Source organism: Falco peregrinus, chromosome Z (assembly GCF_023634155.1).
Source record: "Falco peregrinus isolate bFalPer1 chromosome Z, bFalPer1.pri, whole genome shotgun sequence".
NCBI classification, from domain to species: Eukaryota; Metazoa; Chordata; class Aves; order Falconiformes; family Falconidae; genus Falco; species Falco peregrinus.
This window is the reverse complement of record NC_073739.1, coordinates 83,119,975-83,142,915: the sequence shown is the minus strand read 5'-3', so window position 1 is coordinate 83,142,915 and position 22,941 is coordinate 83,119,975. Positions and strand designations below refer to the sequence as shown.

Sequence of the window (22,941 nt, the reverse complement as noted above, 5' to 3'; positions counted from 1 at the left end):
TGTAAAGTAGGTATGTATAAGCCCATCCATATCTTTTTTGACACTGCATTACTTAAACTGGCCATCTTACTCTGTTTGTGTAGTCCTAAAAGTACTTTTATTTCCATTTTCATTACAAAGGAACTGCTTCAAGGATGGGTAAGTCCAGGGTACTCCGACAGTGAAATTCAATCCAGCGCCAACTTCATGCATGGCAGAGTATTAACACATGCCCCAAGGTTCTTGCACCATGAGCAAAATGTCCAATGTGAGAAAGCTTTTTACATGAGCTGTAGCCATGGTCTGCTGTGCCACCAGGTCCTGGAACCCCCGCATACGACGGAGCTGCTGGCATATCTTCCTCCGGAGCAGGCACGAGTAAGCTGCATCACTACCAAATGCTAGGATTGGGGAAGTGATGATAGGAAGCAAGAGGTCTAAAGCATGCTCTATTTTCCTTGTGGTTCACCCAGAGTATCTGCAGGCTTTCTGATACCATGGTAATGTGTATTTTGCAAGTAGGTAGGTAGGTCAAGGTAGATCCGTACAGAACTAGATGTCCCTTCACCAGCAGCAGCTGAATTACATTGCTCAAACTCAGCTGCCAAGTGGGTGCAATTAGAGAGCTGCTCTAGATTTTCTCCTTGCTCCACTATTCAATGTAACACCAGTCACTGCCTATTAGGTATTGGCTGTTATGAAACAGGATAGCAGCACACATCATCTTAAAAAAAGTCCAAAAAATGACAGTGGTTTTCTTAAACTCAGGAATAGCACTTGCAGCTGCAACAGGAGTCCAAACTGTTCTGTTCTTACAGTCCAATCTGAGAGTCTTGTAGATACTTTTATCCAAATGACAACAGGTGCTCAAATCTGCACCTTTGAGGTCAAGAAGACCCGGAACAAACAGAAGACAAACAACCTGGATCTACTTAGCCCCAGAGTCAGCTGAACTAAAATTCAGTTAGAGCTGTACAATAGTGAACCCCATAGGGAGGAATAGTCACCAAATAGGGCCGCTATTGAACAACTAAAAGGTGTATCATTTATCTTTGCAGTTACTACCACAGGAGTGTGACAGAGTTACTCTACCCCCACGCAAAACACTGTGCTGGAAACTACAGTACAGGGAAGACACGCACCTACTGCAGGAAACCTGTTAAACACCAATCTGCGCATGAAGTGTTGCTTTGTTTTAAGCCTGGAAAACAAACACAACATCATGAAACATCACTATTCACAAACATAACCAAGAACTTAGGCAAGGAGTCACACCTGGGTTTTAAAAATCTATCAGATACATTTTAGTAGTCTTCCTCTACAGGTCACTTGTTGGCATGCAGACATATGCTTCAGGAACGTACAAACCTCTGTAACATCTTTGAACAAGAACACATGTATTTTATAAAAAAAAAGGCTGTGCTCCCTTAGCTACCTTTCTTCTCCCCTAGACATTTCTATACATTGCTGCCAAGAGGCTCAGTCCTGCTCCTGTTGATTTTAAGGAAGCAAATCTTGGACCAGTCCTGGAAAAGACTGAGCTACTGACCTCAGTGGGAGTCCCTGATCCTCTCCGAAGCATTCTGTACACCCAAAATAGCATCCTCACAGAAGAGGCATGAAAGAGACTTCTATACCATTCAGAGGGCAAAAGTCACCAGAGCTGTGTGAAGAGCTATAACACTAGTCAACCTGTAGGCAATACAATTTTTTTAAAGAACAGTGTAAGATTAATTTACTGTATGTAGCATTACAAAATGCATCCTGGTGACAACTTTCTCCCTTTGCATACTGCATAAGAGGATCTTCCAATTAGATAAAGATCGGTAAATACTTTTGCATAAGTCAGCAAACAGAAAAAAATCAGGTTAAGTAGAATATGAAAAAGGATACTGTGGGTCCTTACTAATTGGCAAGATAAATAACTTTAATTAATGCAAAGATTAGATGTGAAGAATACACAAAACTGAAGATGAACCTGTATATTTTATTAAAAAAAATAAATCTGAGAGAGATGAAAGGGAGAGTGAAATGCACTTAAAACTGAGCTGACATATCTCCTGTTGCTAATGGAAAGCAATGGCTGTACATTAAAGGTAAAAGTCCGCTGTGTCTATATTGCAAGCTATCCACAGAACAGAACCTGATTAAACAATGTCCACAAGCACATATCCACAGGTAAGGTCCAACTGGTACCACTGAGCTGCTGTAACTGGGACAGATTTAGAAAGAGGCAGTCAGGCCTCCTCTATAGAGTCAGAACTCTATAGATGCAGCCCCATCAGGGCAGGGCTGTATTGTAACTGGAGCCTCCCAGCTTGTTAAAGACTTTTTTTCCTCACCTGTGCAGTGGTATTTCCAGAAAAATTATGCAGGAACATTTGTACCTGGGAACATCCCACTGCCAACCAATTCTGAACAACCCTTCTCGGCATGTGCTGTGCTGCTTAAAGACAGCAGGGAGGCTGTGCCAGGAAGGAAAAGGACTGTCCTTCACCAGACAGGCATTTTCCCTCAGCCTGACAGCAGCCACTGTGAATTCCCTGCGTGAAAGCTCCCTTCGGGAATCGTAATCGCTCTTGCCCAAAGCAAGACTCTGCTGCATGCAGGTAATGCTGTCCTCCGAAGAACCAGGTTTTCCTGAGCACTGTCAATGCCCACTGCTTATGGACGGTGACTGCACTTCTTGCCTGAAAACACTCAATCAGACCGAACAGATGGATGGAAATCTTTATTTTGTAAGACAGATTTATATTTACAGACTGATTGCCCTGCCTCTGTGATCAGTCTCAGCCGGGACACAAGATCAGCACATGGGATATTTTTGTTACTCCATCTGCCTAATTAGTATGTTGGCAGAAGTGAGGAATTGTGCGTTCCCAATATTCTTGAACCCAGTGATGCAGAACTCCATTGACACACTACCACAGGCTTCAGCTAGAGTTGAATTTTCAGAAGGTAAAAATAATTTGTACATTAAATTAACAATTTTTCAGTAAGATCACAAATTTAAATACAATACAAACCAGGCATAGCAAAAATAGATGGAAAAAACATTCTTTGTAAAAACATCGTCTGTGTGTGTGTTGGTCTTTTTTGTACATATACTTACATATACAAGTTGCAAACCACATACATCGCCCAATTTGGCAATGTGGCATTTCGAGCCCCACCAGACAGCACTTTACCACAGTTTGAATATGCAGCCTTTTCCCCACATGACTGTTTTCTGCATTTATATAATCAGTCTCCTTTCCTCACTTAGATAAAAGCCTTCCCAGAGTTCCATGTTCTTTTTATCTAATACGTGAACGTAATTTTAAAATTAGAGATTAGGCTGTAAGAGGCAGAGACCATGTCTAAAGGGGTACAGAGACTATTTTCCCTGTTCTATTTTGGGCCTGTTCTTTTGGAGATCACATTTTCCAATAAAAATGAGGAAACAAGAGAGGTGCTTACCACGGGTAAATCCTGAGCAAGTTTTACTTCATCTCTTTGGATTCTGGCTTCAAGTTTGCCAGTATAGCCCTTTTACATCTATCTATTTATTTTTGTCCTTTTTTACCTTGATGCAGAACACCATGAAACAGCACATTGTCTTCCCTTCTGTTCCTGACATACCACTGTTCTTGTTACAGCAACCAGATTTAGAAAAGTCACAGACTGTAACTATCACTGTGTGTCCCTGCCTGCTAATACAAACTAATGGAGGGCACTCAAACCTGGTATGAACAAAATGAAAAGGAATGCACACTGTGGTATCTGCATCAAATGTGCAGCGCTCTTCACTGCAAGGAAGAATTCAACTCAATTTTTGTTTTCAGAAACCCCCAACAAATTACATCTGTAAATGGGAGTGAGGAAGATTAAGTGATCAACTTACAGCTTCTAGGCATTAGAACTTTTGAGTCCTGTCTTCAAACTGAACTGAATATACTGGACTAAGACCACAAGAAATGTTCAAACTTCTGTAAATGTGTGTGTCAACAGCTGCCTGTAGCACTTTCTGTTTCAGCTTCATCAGCTGTCTGCAGGGGGGTTGTTCAAAGTGGCAAGTGAGTCAGTCCACTTACGAGTTTTTGAGTCAGCAATGTCACGAAAACATCACACGCAGGTCGTTTTGTGAGAACAAGGGTATGCAAGACAGAAAACAAATTAGCTTAAAAGAAACAGAACCTTGAAAAAAATTAACAGATGAAACAAAAACCCTCTGGCACATCACCTTGGAGTCCACTGCAGAAAATCTCCCCTTAAAACCTCTAAAAGATTTCCATAAATTGCCTCAGATCCTGCCTTTACTTTATAGAATTTATTATGCAACAGCATAGCTTTGTTTTTAAAAGCTATTAAGTGATTAATATGATTTTCAGGCTTTCCAAGAATATTTTTAACTAGCTCATGTGTTTCCTGATAACAGATTTTTTTTTACACTATGATGAAAACACAAAATACAGACATTGCTGCAGATTCCATGTGTGTATACCATGCTGCTCCTCAAAGCGCGTTGAAAGAAACAAGAGCAGCCAATGCCACAAGGAAGTCTGGACATAGACATCTTTAAATATCAGATAAAACAGAAAGCCCGTTAGACTGTTAAGATTTGTCTTAAGCTGTCCTTTCTTTTCTGACAAATGCTCTCTGGTGATGTCACAGATAACACAGCGTGACAACTCCAGGACAATTAGAAGACTGATTATTAAAAGCAGAAATAAATCATTCTGGAAATCAACAGTGATGAGAGAGCTATAGTTCATCATCAAATGCACGTAGCTAAACCATCATTAATGGAATTCTTTAGTGTGGTGCTGGCTCTTAGCTAGAACTGCAATGTCATTATTTAAATGTATTTTCGAGTCCTCTCTCATTCCTGTGGATGCCATCATCCATACAGTCATCAGGTACTTGGGAGAGTGGGGAGAAATCTACATCAAGTGAAAAACAGGGCAGAAGGGGGAAAAAAAAAAGACAACAAAATGAGCAAAAATAAATTATAGGACTCAAAGATGATGATTTAAACTGCTTTGAAAAAGGAATCCCTGCAGAGTAGAAGATGCTGCCTGAGGAGTGCAATCTTCTGATGCATCAGTGAACCTTAGATTCAGGCCAGTCATACACATCTGGCATGAAGGACTCGTATTCGTAGGTCCAAACCTTTGATCGAATGTAACGGTTCTTGTCTGCAGGTTCAGGGTAATGGAAAGCCATGTTGTTTGCATACAAAAATTCCATAACCTGAAAAGTTAAATCACCATGCAGTTTGTGCCTTTTATTACCTTCATGTAACATCCCCGCTTCCACTGCAATGTTTAGGACTCACAAACTGGATAAAGACAAACTCCAAAGTCCTTTTATAATTCCTGAATGCCTTACCAAGATCTAAAACTTGATTTCAGAAACCAAGGGAGCATCATTTTGGCCCATTGTTACTGCCAAACTGAAGCATCCAACAAACTCCAAATTTTTATAAGCAGCTCTTACTAAAGGCACAAAGAACTGGGTATTTTGTGCCAAAGGGCCATACTGTGCAATTCAGCAGGTTAATGTACACATAAAACACTTTTAGTACAGTCCACTTTTATGCTTCATACTCACCTTGACAGCAATATAAATGGAAACTTCCCTGATATTAGACAGTGGAGGATAAAGTCTTCCTTGTGCAAGTTCTTCATCGGTCAGCTGTTCTGTCAATGCCTGAGTTAGAAAAACAAACAAGTTCTATTTACTGCATCCCGAGTGGGATCAATATCACACTAAAACACCTGAAAGAAACAAGTTGCATTGTTCTTACTACTAGAATGCTCCCAAAGCAGTAGGGTAAGGCAGCCAGAATCTCAAAATTCTCAAAAATCAACTCTTCAATCTGCGCCCATATCAGCATATTCTGCTTGTAAATATTTAGCAAAATATGATCCTATTTTTTTGGAGGCTGAACTCCCCATAACTATGGAAGTTAGAAGAGCGCAATGTGCCTGCATGACTGCCCATGTGTTTGGCCAGTTGATTCACTGGCCACTCCAATGTGATAGGTGCTCCTGCTGCAGAGTAGAAGGGCAGGAGAGGTTGGGAGCCTGGGGGCCATGTGCATCCCTGAACACACTGCCAGCTGTGGAACACAGAGTGGGGCAGGAGGCGGGGGCAGGCCTGCTGCCAGACCTATGGGGCTGGGAGGCAATTTAAGCATGGACAGATTTCCTATTTGGGTGTTTGGTTTTCTGAACGAAAAAAATTAAAAAGGCAATGGAAGCTGATGCTTTTCACAGTTTTGTTTGATAAAAATATTTTTTTTTTCCCCCTCCATTGGGGACGGATACAACCAACAGAAATCAAACAGGAAACCACACAGTTTCAGCAAGATTTGAGAAATTGCCCAACATTTCATCCACCATCATGTCATCCACCACCATGTCAAAAGCCACAGCCTGCTCTGCTTCCTCACTTACCTTAGCAGCCTCTAGGAAAACCTTGTCACTAATATGCCGAACACTGCTGAGGATCACAGCGAGAGCCACACCTACAATAAAATTATTGCCAATTAGGGCCACCATTCCAAAACACGCAGCTTGCTGCCAAGAAGCTGCAAGTCATCTAGAATGTTATTTTAAAAAATCTTCCCACAGCTTTCTATACACATTCGCAAAACTATTATCATGTGTGCCAGTCATTTACCATAATAAGTGGCTTTCAGCAAGGGGCTGGAGCTTAGCAGCTCAGTGAGGAAAGGGAGAGAAAGGGGAAGGCAGAGAAGTATCCCTAGGGCTTCTTTTGGACCTCACTTGTGCAGGTGTAACTTTAAAAGAGGCATATATTAACACTTATTTTCTCCTCCACCTCCTGCCCCAAACAAGCAGAAGAACCCATAATGCAACAGCTTTCAAAGCCTTTAATAACTCCCTTTTGTATATCCAGCTGGGTAAGCTCACTGCATGCATGTCGCATATGTAGCTGCACATGCATGGCATCCATCCTTAACTGATTTTCTTTCATTCGTTCTTCTGATTGAGTTCTCAGCTTTACATGCTGGTAACACCTCTTCATGCTGCTTCGCTAACTGTGCCTAGGGTAGGAAGAGAACCCAAGACGAGCTGCTAACAGCCTAGTCTGAAAAATTAAAAGAAGAAAATTTTATTTATTACCTGGAAAAATATAAGCATTGTTTCCTTGGCCTGGTTTGAAGGTTCTTCCATCTTTCAAAGTCACCAGCTCGAAGGGACTGCCACTGGCAAACAAGCAACGGCCCTGTTAAACAGAGGAATAATCACAGTCAGGCAGCTTCTAAAAAGCCAACAGTTTGGAGCAATACAGTCATTATGAAATACAGGGACACCACAGTCCTACAGCTGCCAGTCGGCTCTTGGACTGAGTCAGGAAGGTACTCAAGCACGCAGCCAAATGCAAAAAGGCAAACGGCCCTGCTGAATGCAACTGGATTCAAGCACATACTTAAATCCCTTGCTGACTCAATCTCCACAATCCCAGAATGACTGCCACCAAACCCACCCTTTTCCAGTAGGGCCTGGAAGAGACATAAGCAAGTAAGCATCTGCATGTTTCTGCAGCTGCAGAACGTGTAGCATTCCTGCAGCAAACATCTGGAAAGCAGAAGAGGCAAGCATACACATTGAATTGTGCAGCTTTCTAAGGAATGGAAGCCATCCATTTGTTTTATTATTCATTGCTCTTTAAGACAGCAATGACTTAGAGGAACTACTCACACACAAAATAAAGTATTTGTGTGTTAACTATTTTTATAACCACGTATCAGGAACCATTGCCACAAGCCAGGACACACCACCGTATGGACTATACAAAGACAGCTGAATGATGGCCACTTCCAAAAGGAGACTGCAACAGAAGTACAGTAACAAAAGATCACTTATTTACTGATGGGTGGGAGAGTGAAGGGAGGGACTGCTGTATCATGTTTTTATTGCTGAGAGGTCTCAGAGGGGCGAATAATGCAGTTTCTTTTGAAAAGAATTTTAATCAGCACAAAAAACTAAAACAAATCCAGAGTTTGGAGTGTGAAATATACCCTCCAAATAAACGATCCTTTCCTTAAGCTGTAAACCCCCCTAAGCAACAAATCTTGACATTGTTTTGAGTAGGTTTAATAACATTATTTACATTTAAAGCTCCCCGGACCACTACATTCGAGAACAAATTACCAAAGAAGCTAGGGACTTGGGAACTATGTTTGAATGTTAGGGCATACCCACAACAATAGTCTTTCTGCATAGGGAGCAAAATATACGGATGTATTTGAGGACTGGACCAAAAGACGATGAAAATTCAAACACAACAAAAGCCCACAACAATACACGGTGGCAGAGGGCACCAAAACATCATCAAGCTTTTACAGGTGCCACCTAGTGGAAAAAGAATAAGGAATAAAAGCTTAGTGACGATACCTTCATTTCTTTACTGACTTCCTAGTTTAGTCTAAGATTTTACACCAGCCAGGATCAGGCTACTCCCGAGGCCAGGAGACACATAGGGCTGACAGCTCTTATCCCTAATTGCCTGACAAACTTTGTTAGTTAAACGACAAAGTGAAGTTGGGCAGGATTCTCTAGGTAATTACTGTACATTGAAGCGAAAAATGTTACACATTTTTGGAGGGCAAACTATAGGTAAAATGAGTACATTTCAGAGAACTGAAGAGCATTAGGAAAACAAACATTAGGTATACAGAAAAGTCTAACGAGCCAGAAACATTACAAAATTTATTAATAAGGACTGGAACAAAATTACATCCATTCGTTTACTGACCACGAATATTGAATTGTTCAAATAACCCATGTCTAAATAATAACTTCCGGAAACTCCTGAATAAAAGGACATATCGATCCAATACAGGAAAAAAAACAAAGACCCTCTCCCCATCTGGCACCAATTTTTTAAATAGCACCATGCTCACACAGGTACTTCAGTGAAGACATGTTATCAAACCTAAATCTAATCAGCACTGTCTTGCTTCTCCATCTGACAGCAACAACTACCCTGAGGTCCAACTCCTCGTGACTCAACACACTGCTATGAGGGAAAAAGTGAGCTTCTTCCCTTAAAACATCTGTTGCTCTGTTGATGTTAAATAAAAAGTGCACGCAAAAATGAGGCTGAGTCTCCCTCTAATGTGCTGCTGGCCTCCTTCAGCCATCAGGGATGCCAGTAATTTTTACATTTATTTATGCCAGCAAAAGGCTTCACTGTATAACCAACTCCTGTTTACTTTCTATCCAATATAATAGGAATTTAATTTTATATACTGAAACACTGCCCAACTCACTATTCTGGCTAACGCAAGATATCCAAGAGATATTAAACCATCGACTTTTAGAAGCATTCTCATTTACTATTAAAAACTAAGGTCTAGATTTTGTCCTGAGGCTGTTACTCCTGCCTAGGGCTCAGCTCTGGAATTGCAGATCTCTTGTATCAAGAGTTGCCTCCGAGCTGATGGGCTCTATAACACAGAAGAGAATCCAGGAAGAGAAACTGGAGATGATGGAGCTCTACCCCTCCTAGGATGAAGCTAACACCACTGAGGCAGTAATGGAAAGTGGAAACTGAGCCACACTACCAGTGAAAAGAATGGGTTCATAGTTCTGCATTAAGAAACAAGGAAAGATCTCCACTCACTCATTTTCACACCAGTCACTTGATTTTAGACTGTTTTTTTTTTAAAAAAAAAAAAAAAAAAAAGAGCGAGAGAAAAAAAGTAGTATTTTCATGAGCCTCACCCCTGAAGTCTTCAGGAAAGGCATCAATAGCCAGTTTGAAGTGTTAAAAGCTAGTGCCCTACCTGCCTGATGCTCCCCTGCCCCCATCTCTTTCCTCTCAGGCTCTCCTTAAAGATGATTAGTTTTATGTAAAAAGCTGTGCAGAAGGATAAAAGACTTGCTTCACTGAAGGTAAAAACCAAGGTCTGGATGCACTGGTGATAGTGTTATTAAAACAAACACCCCAAAACCCTGACCTCTGACCCTCCCCAAGTAGCCCACAGTGTAATGGCTTTGAGGTAATGGTGCAGAACGAGGTGTGTTTATTCTTGTTTCACTCATTTCAGTGTTGTGTGGTGATGCCAGGTACGAGACACAGACATTGTGCGAGGGCAACACAAGGACAGAGGGCCATCACCAACTCCTGTGTTGGAAGCACAAGTCTTTACCTGTGCCATAACAAGATTTAGGCTATTCTAAGCTTTGCAAGGTATCGTTTAAAAATAAAGACTTCTTGTCGAATTGTCTCCATTTACATTTGCCAGATCACAAGAAAGATCTGTATTATTACATCAGTAAGTCCAAGTAATAATAAAATAATTGGACTTCTTGCTTTCTCACACTCAGTAAACAGTTCTGTCAGTAAGTGCCAGTAGGTCAACATTTCTAAACCTTACATACCTCTGTTAATGTATACGCTTCCTCTGCTGTGCATTCAGCTTTCACTGTAGGGTTACTTAGTGCAAATATTATGGGTCGCTCATTGATAGAGGCCATTGCTTTGATCACATCCTGAGAGAAGAGCCGCCCAGCTCCCGCAACTCCTGAAGCACATGGAAACACATAAAAAGAGAGTCAATACTTGACTGCCTCAGGGCAGATGACAGTGACTGTAGATTAAGTTCATGTCACCCCTGAAGTCTCCCACTCAGAGCAAAGCATCACAGGCTTTTCTAACAGCAGGAGATAAAAACCAGGCACTGCTCTGCTGGTGGCTGGTTAAAATTCTCATTTTCACAGGAACATCTAATTAATGTGTTCCAAAAGCCTATTTTACATGGTTGGTTTTTTTGTATTGATCTGGGTAAAGAACACTTTTCACTGCCCTGGATAAGCAAGTGGGAACTCCAGGTTCTTCATTGATGATTCATCCTAGGGGAATTTTAACAATGCACATTCCCTTGATATTGGTATTCCTGACTGCACCCAAACACAGGGTACAAATACATCAAAATGATGTACATTTGTACACCTGCTACAAACTTCAAGGTAGCTACTCAGCCAAAAAACTGCCACCCCCCACCCCCCAAATACATCCTGTGCAAAGTAAATTGCAGAGTTGTACCAGGAAATACCTGTAATCCCATCTAATCCCTGCAAACAGCCACAGTTATGCATCGATACCTACGTATGTCAATGACCTAACAGGGATTGGTGGTCTGCAGGATGAAATGGTTCCTTCCAGCCACGCTGCTGGCAGATTCTGGCCACAGAAGCCGACTGGGGCAATTAATCCCAGAATGGTCAGCACTGGAAGTGCCCTCTGGAGACCATCTAGCCCAACCCCCTGCTGAAGCAGGTTCTCCTAGAGCAGGTTGCACAGAGCCATCTCCAGGCGGGTTTTGAACGTCTCCAGAGAAGGAGACCCCACAGCCCCTCTGGGCAGCCTGTCCCAGGGCTCTGCCACCCTCAAGGTGAAGAAGTTCTTCCTCACGTTCAGGTGGAACTGCCAGTGTTGCAGTTTGTGCCCGCTGTCCCTTGCCCTGTCACTGGGCACCACTGAAAAGAGTCTGGCCCCGTCCTCCTGACACTTGCCCTTAAGATACTTGTATACACTGCTAAGATCAGGAAAAAACCCTCAGGTTAGGCAACTCCTGTAAAGCAGAAACCATGGTGTTTGTGACTGCCCTCTCCCTTGCCGCTGGTGTAGAGAACACATCTAGGAAAAAGGTTACTACTTTTATTCCTGATTCTTAGTGTCCTTTGCTATAGTTTCAGTTCATCGTGGCCATGGAGCTCCTGAGAACATGCTCAGAGTTTTCCAAAAAAAGGTCCAACACCAGCTGGACAAGGACTAGAGGAAGCAGTTAACAAGGAACAGAAGACGCAGGAGGAGCACTACAGCTGCAGTGAAGGATGCACCGAGAGCTAACCTGCAGCTCAGTATATTTTCAAGCAGAAAACTGACCTCACATTTTTGTCTTATTTACCAGCAGAAACACAGATCACTGTCATCAACCTCCTTGGAACCATGTTAGCAAATTAAATGCTACAAATAACTAAATGATGGGAACACAGAAACAAAAATAACCTTACTTACCAATGATAGCTGAAGGCTGAAGTACATTCACTGCCTCTACAAATGTCTTTGGTATCTGCTCTGGAGCCTGATGTGTAAATGGTTCTTGATTGGAATCTACCTTTTGTTCTCGGCCCTATAGATAAAAAGTTGATTCTTTTGGTCAGAAGAACACAGAAATCACTGGCCATCTGTACTGTGGTATTTCAAGGCACGGTGCACCCCTACCTGAACCAATAAGCCATATTTGTCAAACATCCATATTCTCCTATAGGCTTCCTCAGCGGAAACACCACTTTCCATCATAGCCATAACAATGAGGTTGGCAATTCCCAGGGCAGCCTTGTGGATAAAAGGACTTTGATTTGTTACAAGTCACAAAAGAGGTCTGTCATCACAAACACCACCCTGTTCAAGATGCCCACAAAAAGTCTTTAGTAAGTCACCTCTGAAACACAAGCAATGTTTGCCTAGACAGGGGCAAACTCCTGGGATTCAACAGTGTCACATCTTTGAGGGAAAGAGAGGGGCAGCTCTTCTGGGTACCGTGCCTGTACCAGTTCAGCAGCCACAAAAAAACAGCCCAACCAGCAAGTTAGTGCTGCAGCCCTCTTGTCAAGAAACCACAGCGTAGTGTTTTGTGCCCAACTACTTTCTAAACCTCTCTCTGCTCCTGCTGCCTGTGATAAAGGCCTTTCAGAGAGAGGACAGAAAGTAGATGCTGGAAGTTCTCCCCTCCACGTCCCCTCTCTTGGCTTACTGCACACGCTTCTAAGTCTGGCAGGAGAAATAAGACAGAGGGAAGTGCAGAGCAGGGTTCAGTGCTCAGGCAACAACACAACACTGGCCAATTATTGTAATCAGGACCTTCCCCAGCTGGAGAAATTTTCGGCTAATTAAGTTATTTTGTCAGCACCATAGAAGCAATTTTGATGACATCCCAAGCAGCATGGTGCTGGTCCTGACACTGCTGCCCCAGTAACTAACAAGCATCTGCTACAAACAGCCACTGATTTAACCCGCTAAGAAAAATACTGTGTACTTCTCTCCAATGCTATAAAAATTAACAAGATGTTCTCACTCCTTTTCTTACTAAATCAGAATTTTATGGTAAATTCCCCTTCAACTACACACAAGTCCCTGATGCTTTTTTCAAGTGTATGTAAGAAGTGGAAAACTTGAGTCCCTGCAAATGTTAAACACCTTTCAAATAATCATCTTCCAGTAGGTAGTCCCTTCTATTAACATATTTCAGCTGGCCTTATATAAAAAGTTTTGCAATGGAATTCAGAGAATGTGAATCTCCACAAGTCCTACAGAACCAGAAAACACACAGTTAAATCTCTTGCTGCTCTAGAGCCCTTAAGAGAACTCACCTCTCCTGCTCCAAGGAATAGTACTTTCTGCTCTGCAAATGGTTTACCAATGGCTTTCTGTGCTGCCAGCAGTCCTGCCAAGGCCACTGAAGCTGTCCCTGTAAAAGTAATACAAACCTAAGGTAAGCTGAACAGATTTACATGGCAGATAATGGTTTTAGGCAAAGTTTCTGCATAGTAAGGAACATAATGATTAAGGAACATAAACAAAAGGTGTACCTTGAATATCATCATTGAAGGTACAATATTTCTCTCTGTATTTTCTTAAAAAACGAAAAGCATTGTGGTTTCCAAAGTCTTCGAATTGGATAAGTGTGTTCTGGCCATACCTACAGAACATGGCAAATATTCCTATCACTAGACACATAAAAGAAATGCAATCCTTTTGAAACAAATCCTGCACGTCATCAATTAACTTTGGAAGAGGATGTCCTCAGGCCTTTCACCGCTTAGAACAGTTCCATCTCCCTTCTGTGCATATTTAACAGATAACTACAAGCAGCATGTTCCAGGTCACAGAGAAAGTCACTACAGAGCCAGAAATAGAGCCACATCTCTTGACTTCTTCTAGTCCTACCCTTATTTCTTAAATGACTGTTTCAAGGACAGCGTGTTTGGGTTGGGGTTTTTTGCCAGCAGTTTTGGCCGTCCTCCTGTGCAGAACATTCAGTGTCATACCTGTCTGTAATGGCTTCCATAAATTCATCAATTAAGTCATCATACACCTGTGAGCGATCCCTTTTTTGGTATAGCCCCATATAAAATGGATCTTTTAAGAGTGTCTGAAAAAGAATAGATCAAACACAGCAGCAGGATGATTCACTTCCTCAATATACACTTTGCAGAGTTCACAGTAACATATTTCACACCAAAGATACTGCATTTATATAGCCACTGTAACTGCCTCCAGTCTATATCAATATTCAGTAATTTCAGCTGGGACTTGAGGATGGTGATGGCTGCTTTTAAAACAGAACAAATCAATACTGTGAACAATAAACTGCTTTAATAAATCTGATTCACATTTCCAGCTTCTAAAAGTCAGGTCAAACTGACTGTCTGTTTTACAGGGTTCCAGCATTCAAATTACTTCCAAATGTACCATTTCACTGACAAATCAACTGGCACTTTTCAGTCACTGATAGGTAACTGTATAGTGAATTCCAAATCATTTACCCTTACATAAAACATTTGGTTTTAACTTAAATCAAAAGTGCTCAAATAAAAATCTTCTCTTAAGTACTAAATACTCTTAAATAACTGCTTTTCATAGGGATAATTTATGGCAGGCAAAGTTCAGTCAAACTCACTGTATTATCAGTTCCAACGTCAATGCACACAGGCAAGCATTTATCTGGATGTATTCCTGCACAGGCTGTATACAAACACAGTTTTCCTACAGGAATTCCCATCCCATATACACCAAGGTCTCCAAGACCCAATATTCTTTCTCCATCAGTGACAACAACAGCCTGAAAACAAAAGCAGGTGAAATTATACATGACTACTGGAATCTATAAAGGTTAGAGCAATACCAGTTGTTGTTTTTCCAGGCAAAAATTCAGGTATGTTTGCACAGTCAAACAAAGAACAGATTGCAAGGAATGTTCTACTTGAAGCAATAATGCTTAATGTTAGAATCTGCTATGCTTCTTTTTCTTTGCTGAAATCCACTGCCCAAATCCTTGAAAGCTAAGCACCTAGGGAAGGATCCAAGCTGCTGTGTGGAACTCCAGCTTGTAACTTGGATTTATGATTTCCACTTACAAATCCAGACGTCAAAAAGTTTGTGTAAGTATCATTCACCTCATCTCTCCTTATGGTTCTTGACCCAACTGGGTCATCCAGGATTTAACAGCAAAATCTGGGCCTCCCAACTACCACTTCTGTGTCCTAAGCTGAGGACAAGATTGCCTCTGCTATGGCTGTGTAACACAGTAAGACCCAGAGGTGCATCCCTCAACACCTCCCCAAAAGGTGGAATAATGAAGTAAAATTAAAAAGTTTGGAAAGTCTGGTTCCAATCATTGCTGTTTACTCAAACCATAAACCTCATATTTAGGATAAAACGCTGCTCTTCAAGATATGCATTATCATCATTAGCTGTATTTTGCCATCACCGTCAAATACCCAAGGATACATTATTTAACATTTATATTTCCATCGAGTCCTAACAAGTCTTCAAGAAGTTCAACTGAGATTAAATAACTAGAAAAAAAGAATGGTAATACCTTAACGTCGTTCTCTGGCCAGTTGTTCACAATTGACCTTATATGGCCCCTGTCTGAGATAGAAATAAATAATCCTCTGGGGGAAAAAAAAAAAAAAAAAAAAAAGCAGAAATATTTTATAGGTGGCAACTGGAAAGTTCACCTTGCTTTGTAAAACTAAATATCAAACAGTACTATTTGCTTAAAATTGAAAGCATTGCAATCACTGCCATAAATCACTCAAAGGACACTTTCTAATAGAGAAGTCTATTTGGCTACTGTGACACTAAAATAAGAACTCAGGGAAAATACTTTCCATGATGCTACCTGGATTTTGCACTACTACAGATATTCACCTTCAATACCCCTGTGGGGCAGAACACCTCTGGTGTTAGCATCAGGCAGGATCTATGCTCCCCTGTAAGGACAGGAGAAGGGAATATGATCCTAGGCCTGGCTTTACCTTAGTGCCTATATATATAGTGTCTATTATACTATATAATATAAAATATTATATTGTATAATAGACATTATACAAGGTGAGGGGAAGGGAAGAGAAAGCCAGGGACTGAGCATACTGTCTTCTTCAAGACCAGGAGAACAGTGCTTCTCCCTGCTGAGTGCTTCTCCATGGGAACATGGGGGGGGAGGCAAAGGAGCAGAAAGGAGCAGAGGTGAAGTGTCTGTATTTCTTCTGCTTGAGCAAGCCCTCTGCTGTTAGGAGGCTCAGCAGAGGTGGTAGCAGATAAATTACCAACACTTGGAAAGTGCTGGTGCTTGGAAAGAAAGGGGCACATCCTGAGTTCCAGTCCATGCTGCCATTTCTTCTACAGACAACTTCTAGAGGGCAACAGTTTTCAAACTGGTCTATAACACAGAGAGACATGGAAGAGGAAAGGAAGCATGTGAGAACTAAGAGTACATCTTTCACACCCCCTGCTCCATATCAGGAGCAAACCCGCTGGGTTTCTTACTGTCTTTATCACAGCAGCCACACTAGGCAGCCCAGTCCCCCTGGCAGCAATGGATTAGCCCTTCCTCCACCCAGCACTAAAGCCCTCAAGTGAGAGGGCTTTAGAGACACACGTTGAATTGCAGTGAGAGTATCATGGAAATGAGCCGAAATGACTGCCAGTCTGAAATGGTTTCCTCAACACAGCTAATAACCGGAATGGTTGTTCTGAAGTCACTGCTGAACCCAAACCACAATCCCAGTCAAGCACATTTACTGTGTCAGAATAACTGAAAGCTGACTCCTTGTAGCACAGCTTTAATATGGGGACTATCTGTACCCAAAAGAGTCCTCTGGGCTACCATGAGTCAAGCCTCTCTTCCTTCTTTGCCTGCATCTCTCTTTGGGCACTGCTTGCTGGCCCCTGCTCCTGCACCCAAGATGTCATGCTGTGCTGGTCTGCAGAACCTTGTGAGAATCTCTCCAGCACCGGGACCCTCTGCCATCAGCAGGAACATGTTCATCACAGCTTCAATTCTGCCAGAACCGCCGTTAGCCTGAGCTTCCTCCAGCAAATCTGCTGTATGGGCATGTGTGCACTTGTGTTTCTGCCTCTGTGCAGGCTGCATGCACAGGGGAATAGATTATAAACCTACCTGAAGTTACCCTTCTTGAACAGAGGGTGAGGCCAGATGACCTCCAAATATCCTTTTTGATCTACACTCTCCTCCAAATGCTCTATCCTGATAACATCTTCAGAATCACCGATGTGATTTTGAGAGTTGAGGAAAGCCACAGCGCTCCCCTCCAAATTAAAGAGCTGTATGGCATATAGGAAGAGTTGGAAATGGAGCTGAAGCCCTGCGCTTGTGGTATTTATGTGACACAGTACCACTTCTGTTTTCAAATATTCTGTTTTCCAATATAAACTAGGTCTTGAGATACTATATAATGAACTTTTACTGCCCTGAATTGGCACAAGTCTTGGGTAGGTGAATCCAAATGAAAATGAAGTAAAACATTTCCAAACCTCAGGCAAGTATAGAGAAAATTATAGTAAAAGTAGCAGCAATATGTATCTATTGCTCTTACTTTGGTCTCCTGAAGATGTGTCCATACTGGGAGCAAGCAAGGCCTACTGTTGGTGTGTATACAATTGGCATTAACCGCTCAATATCATCTTGTAATACCCTATAGAATAATTTTTCATTTCTCTCTTGGATTCCCATTATGTAGATATACCTGAAATTAAGCAAAAGAAAAAAACCCCACTAGTTACTGTTTCACATTTATGCTTCTTTAAAACAATGTGAAAAATGTCAAAGCAAAAACCCAAATTTCCTTCATATTATTTCTTCATGAAATCCCTGCTTCCACTCAAGTTGGGCTATAAGCGCTAAACAAAAGTTGGAGAATAGAGAGCAGCAGTACTAAAAAGCCAAAATAAAAATACTGGATATGACATACCATGCATGCTAACAAGTTAATGCGCCAGCATGCACTGTGGTAAAAGATAACCCATGGATTTATTACAGGATGCAGCTGGGAGTCTCATTACTGTTGAAAAAAATTCAGTGCAAGAATTTTTCATCCAAAAAAAAGTGAGGTCCTTACAGGAAGGTCTTGTTAATCCTAACATTAACACAGTTGTAAAACAAATTAACTCCTAACAAAAGGTCCATTTTGAAGGACTTACCTAGGTATGTAAATTAAACCTGCATTTTTGCAAATTTACTTACCAACCCACTGTGTATCAGTTGTAACGCAGTCTTGCTAACCCAACAACATAATGATAATGAATTAGCGATCTGTCTTAGGCTACAGCAACCAGGCACTTTGCCAATACACATGACATGACTGTTTCAGATCAGCAAGTGACACGATGTTGATTTAAAAGTCATCTTTTGGTTTTCATGAGAACAGAAGAGTTTTGATGTGGTCCAGTAAGCCTCAACCCATTCCAGCACCCCCTCACCTTTAGGAGACTGCACATTTTTACAGGCAGATATACATAGGCTTATATGAAAACAGGAACAGGACACTAAAAACATGCCATTCTAAAAAAGCCCAAACAATCAAAATCCTTCGCATTTTTTTTTACCAAACCAGTGAGTTAAAAAAAATTAATATAAAACAATTACATTGTGAGACTCAAAATTCTAATTCTGTAATTCCTTTCTAGCAGTAACCACTGCATATGATAAAGTTTTTGATACCTAATTATTAAACCCTCAATTTACCTTCTCACTTTTTTTTTTAGCATGCACTAGCTGCCCCCTCCTCCCCCCCTTGCAGTTGTGTGCTGTAACAACCTGCCACCCAAATCCTACATATTACAGAAATACATATTACAGCAAGGTTTGCCACTTTGTGCACATTCTTTATTCTTATTTTATGACTGCAGAACATAAGAAAAAAAAGCTCCCCAACCTCATTTAGCCACATGATGAATGCATGATTGAGGAAAGCAGTTTTCTCTGTGAAAATGAAAATAACCTCCAACAACTGAAAAACCCAGTGGAGGCACAGAAACCTTGTTTGGTTATCCCTATCCAGTATTTTACAGCAATTTCCATTTACTTGCATGACAAAACAAAGCCAGAAGGGTGCTTACTTTTCCAAGGGGTCAGTCATTTTTGCCAAATTCTTATGGAAGCGTAAGGCTTGAATATCTTGTGTCTCTATTTTAGGAGGTAGAAGTCCTTGCAATCCAAGCAGTTGTCGTTCATGTAATGTAAAGGCCATACCCTGAAAACAAAGAGAGGTGAGAAAGACTTTTCAGCTTTTCCTCTAGCATTTCTGTTTAGAATGTATTTCTATTTGCCATTTCTGACTATCAACTGCATTCTTTTCTCATTGCAGGTGACGCAGGTGACGCAGCTGCCAGGGTTTGGATATGTTTGCCTCTGCTGAGGTCCTCTCTAACCTTTGTGGGTATCCCTTCTGACCACCGCTTTTCCACATCTCTAAGACCTCATGCCCTATGCCAGATTTCATTTTGCTCTGTGAAATTTGCAAACAACTAGGAGATCCCATTGCAGAAAGGCTAAGGTTTAAAAGTAAAATACCAGCTGCTTCTTGATTTGTTTCATAGGAACATACGGTAGACAAAGATCATGTGGGTCACCCAGTCTGGTCCCTACAATCACAGGCAGTAACCTTTAGTCCACAGAGGTTTACCTGAATTGTTCTGTTTGCTGCTTTTTTTTATGTACTTTCAGTAACTTTCAGATCTGTCTGGATTACTGAATTGCCCTAATGCTTCTATTGAGATGATAATTCAACCCAAATCCTTCATTTTTACTTGGGGATAAAACTAATCTATCTGTCTTCAGTTGTAGTTTCATCCTACCAAAAAGCATCATTTGTAACAAGTTAAGTTTCAGAAGAGTTAAAGTGCAAAAATATCCCACCATTTCCATTCTTTTCTGTTTCAAAGTGGATGAAGAGTTTGTTATTTAAATACTAATTTGAGTTATTTAACAATAACACTCATTAAAATTGGCTTTTCACTTGATACACAAAACAGCCTGCTGCGAGCTACCTGCTAACAACAGAGACTTGACAGGCCTCTTCATGGGGCAGTTAACTCCTAGGTGTAACTTTGCAAAACATTAACTGATCCGAGTCCAGATTCACCGCCGACCTGTCTCAAAGTGCTGACCCCATTTCTGACAATTGACCTCACTTTAAGTTTGCCACTTCCAAAAGAGCAATGATAAATTTCCTCATTTCAGTTCATCCAACTGGGTCAGTTCAGTGAATGATTAAATCAATATTTGTAAACGCAGGAGCTGAAAACCCAGGAAAGCCTTTGCTGTGCCAAGGCTGTGCATCAATCCGTAAGCAAAAGCAGAATCTGAAAGGGAAATGTCTTCTAGTTGCAATGGTTTGAAAGAGATAAAAACAAGAAACAGCTCTGCTCACAGACAAACACTTCCTTTGTTCACTAAAGCAGCTAGACTAAAAAACAAGTGCGCGTTTTCTCAAATTTCCCCACACTGGCAGCAGATTCTTACTGCCAAGCTAAAAAAAAAAAAGTTTAAAAAGCTTTGCAAGATTTATTTTATACCTTGTAATTACAATCATAAAAAATCATACAAAAATCCTCCTGCAATCAGATAGATCACAAGAAAAAAAGTAGTATTTTCCCACTTTAGAATAAGACATAAATACATATATATATATTTTCACCTCTACTTGAATAGACTTTCACAGGTATTCATGGAAAACATGCCTATTTACAAAAGATCTCTCATTTAGAGATTATACAGTGTAATTCAGCACACTTGAATGGTTTATAACCAATACAACTACTCCCTAGGAAAAAACATAATATTTTTACATAGTTTTTCTCCTTGCTTATTTAAATCACATTTAATATCAATTATTTTGGCTACACTGATTTAAGCAGCCACCTGCTTTTCTGTACTAATTCTATACTATGTTTTAAAATAATGAAATACTTAGAAAAAAGTTAGGAAGAAAAACAGAACAAAACCAAAAAAAACTTCAGTATATCACAAAAAACACTTGCAAATACTTTCTTGGGAAAAAAAGTATTTAACCCTAAACTAGATCAATCTTTTTATTTCTGACAACCTTCCACGTAATAGATTTGACATTACTGAACTCAATTTATCCTTTTTCTACAAGTCTTTTTTCTACTGAGTCATCCGCAAACCATTGTTTTCTTTCCTCATGTAATTCTTATTCTCAAGTAGCCTTCCAATATTGTCTGTAAATAAATTTCAGATGACAGCTTATTCCTGAACTCTTTACCCTTGCTGCTGGTCTTTTGCTGGGTGTAACAGTCACTTTACCCATGTGGTAATTCTGAAAACTCACTTGAATAATCCAAAAATTCCACTGAGAACACAACCATGCAAGGAACAACAGCATGAGAAAAAAATAAAAACACCACAAGAAACACACGCTGAATGCCATAATTTTTTCACTATGCTGCAAAGGATCTGCTTTAGTTTCACTTCTGCACACTTCACAGGAATACTGAAAGATTCTCTGGGAATGTAAATGCATCTTCCAAAGTTGCCTGGAAGTGAACCATGCAATCACATCTCTCAGCAATCTTCCCCTTTTCCTTAACTACTACCTGATTTGTTACCATCAGCAGCTTGTATCTTTTTAAAACAACTGTTTCTCAACACAATTTGCTGTGCAAGGGACTTAGGATACAAAGCTGAATACAGCTGGTAAACATCTGTAATATTTTGACTGTTACTTTAGGCACTACAAAAACATTAATACCAAAATATTTACAATATTAAGGAGGAGGAATAAAAAAAGCTTTGTCTCTTTCCAGAGGATATATAAACCTTGGTCAGTAAAGCCATTAATGTCACTAGTTTAAGGCATATCAAAGGTCAGAATCCCTTCAGTGGTAGCACACTGGCTACATCGACATTTTACTCTAAACTAGCTGAAATACCTCACTAGCAAAACCTATGTCCTCCCCAACAGAAACTCTCAATTCCCTTAAAAATAAAGTCTACCTAATTTCTAATTTCCACTATTAGCATGACGCTGCGCCATGGCTTTTCCTTAATTTCCCTGTCCAGTGAAACCAGTGACCTTGAACCATCTGGGTCCTGAATAACATCAAAGAAGCCCCGAGGTTAGTACCAAGCCAAACAGCTATAATCTTTATTCAGTTTATTCACATTTTTTCCAGTCTATAGGCAACCTGGACTTTCAGGGTATCTGGAACTGCAGTAACATTAAACACTGAAATTTTTTTAGTAGTACTGAAGTACTTCCAGCTGTTTATTCCATGAAGATTAGATTTTACCACATTAAAAGACGCTTTAATTTCTGTCCAGGCCTACCTCAGCAATCTGAATGTCATCAGCTTCCATACAGAAATCTAATCCTCATTCCAACTAGAACACAAGTTTAGTCCAGAGCAGCACTATAAAAAACCCCAGAGACCTTCCAACACTTGCTGTACTCCCTCCCATTCATTATCTTTGTCCACGACCATCAGCAACCCCGTGTTCTGGATTTGGGATTGCAGCTTGCTTCCCGTACAGCACCTGGCAGGATAGAGATGTTCCTTAAACCAGCGTGCCTAGGAGCTGCAGTATTACAGATTTCCTGGCCTCTTCTCTCATTCTATAAACCCCAGTACAGTCTGACAGAACCAGAGATCAGGTTCCAGTGAATTAGGAGGCACTCAGCACTTTGCACTGGGACTGATGTCCTCAAAGGCACTTAAGATCCCAGGACCTTCTTAAGGGCCAATTTCCCTCTGGTTTCTTCTGGGATTAAATGCTTAAATACTGTAATGATTCAGGTTTAAGTCACAGGTTTTGGTTTCCTTTGACCCATAGTGCTAGGTGTCCTTTCTGAGCCTTACGCGCTGACTTTCACTTAGATTAGCTTCCTT

General features: G+C 40.8%; 1 protein-coding gene across 2 annotated transcripts in view; it reads right to left on the bottom strand.

Moving 5' to 3' along the window:
• Positions 1-2,695: 2,695 nt before the first annotated feature.
• ME2 (malic enzyme 2) overlaps positions 2,696-22,941 on the bottom strand; it is a 33,651-nt gene continuing 13,405 nt past the window's right edge. The window contains exons 3-16 of one of the 2 annotated variants that reach the window (XM_055791129.1): positions 19,150-19,283; positions 17,628-17,777; positions 15,605-15,680; positions 14,684-14,845; positions 14,052-14,155; positions 13,593-13,702; positions 13,374-13,471; positions 12,226-12,339; positions 12,019-12,133; positions 10,380-10,522; positions 7,113-7,215; positions 6,420-6,490; positions 5,572-5,670; positions 2,696-5,211 (exon numbers count right to left, since the gene is read on the bottom strand). In XM_055791129.1, the coding sequence (XP_055647104.1) occupies positions 5,062-5,211; positions 5,572-5,670; positions 6,420-6,490; positions 7,113-7,215; positions 10,380-10,522; positions 12,019-12,133; positions 12,226-12,339; positions 13,374-13,471; positions 13,593-13,702; positions 14,052-14,155; positions 14,684-14,845; positions 15,605-15,680; positions 17,628-17,777; positions 19,150-19,283 (1,629 nt within the window). In that variant the 3' untranslated portion in view covers positions 2,696-5,061. The remainder of the gene's footprint in view (positions 5,212-5,571; positions 5,671-6,419; positions 6,491-7,112; positions 7,216-10,379; positions 10,523-12,018; positions 12,134-12,225; positions 12,340-13,373; positions 13,472-13,592; positions 13,703-14,051; positions 14,156-14,683; positions 14,846-15,604; positions 15,681-17,627; positions 17,778-19,149; positions 19,284-22,941) is intronic. The other variant, XM_055791130.1, reaches the window with a different exon arrangement.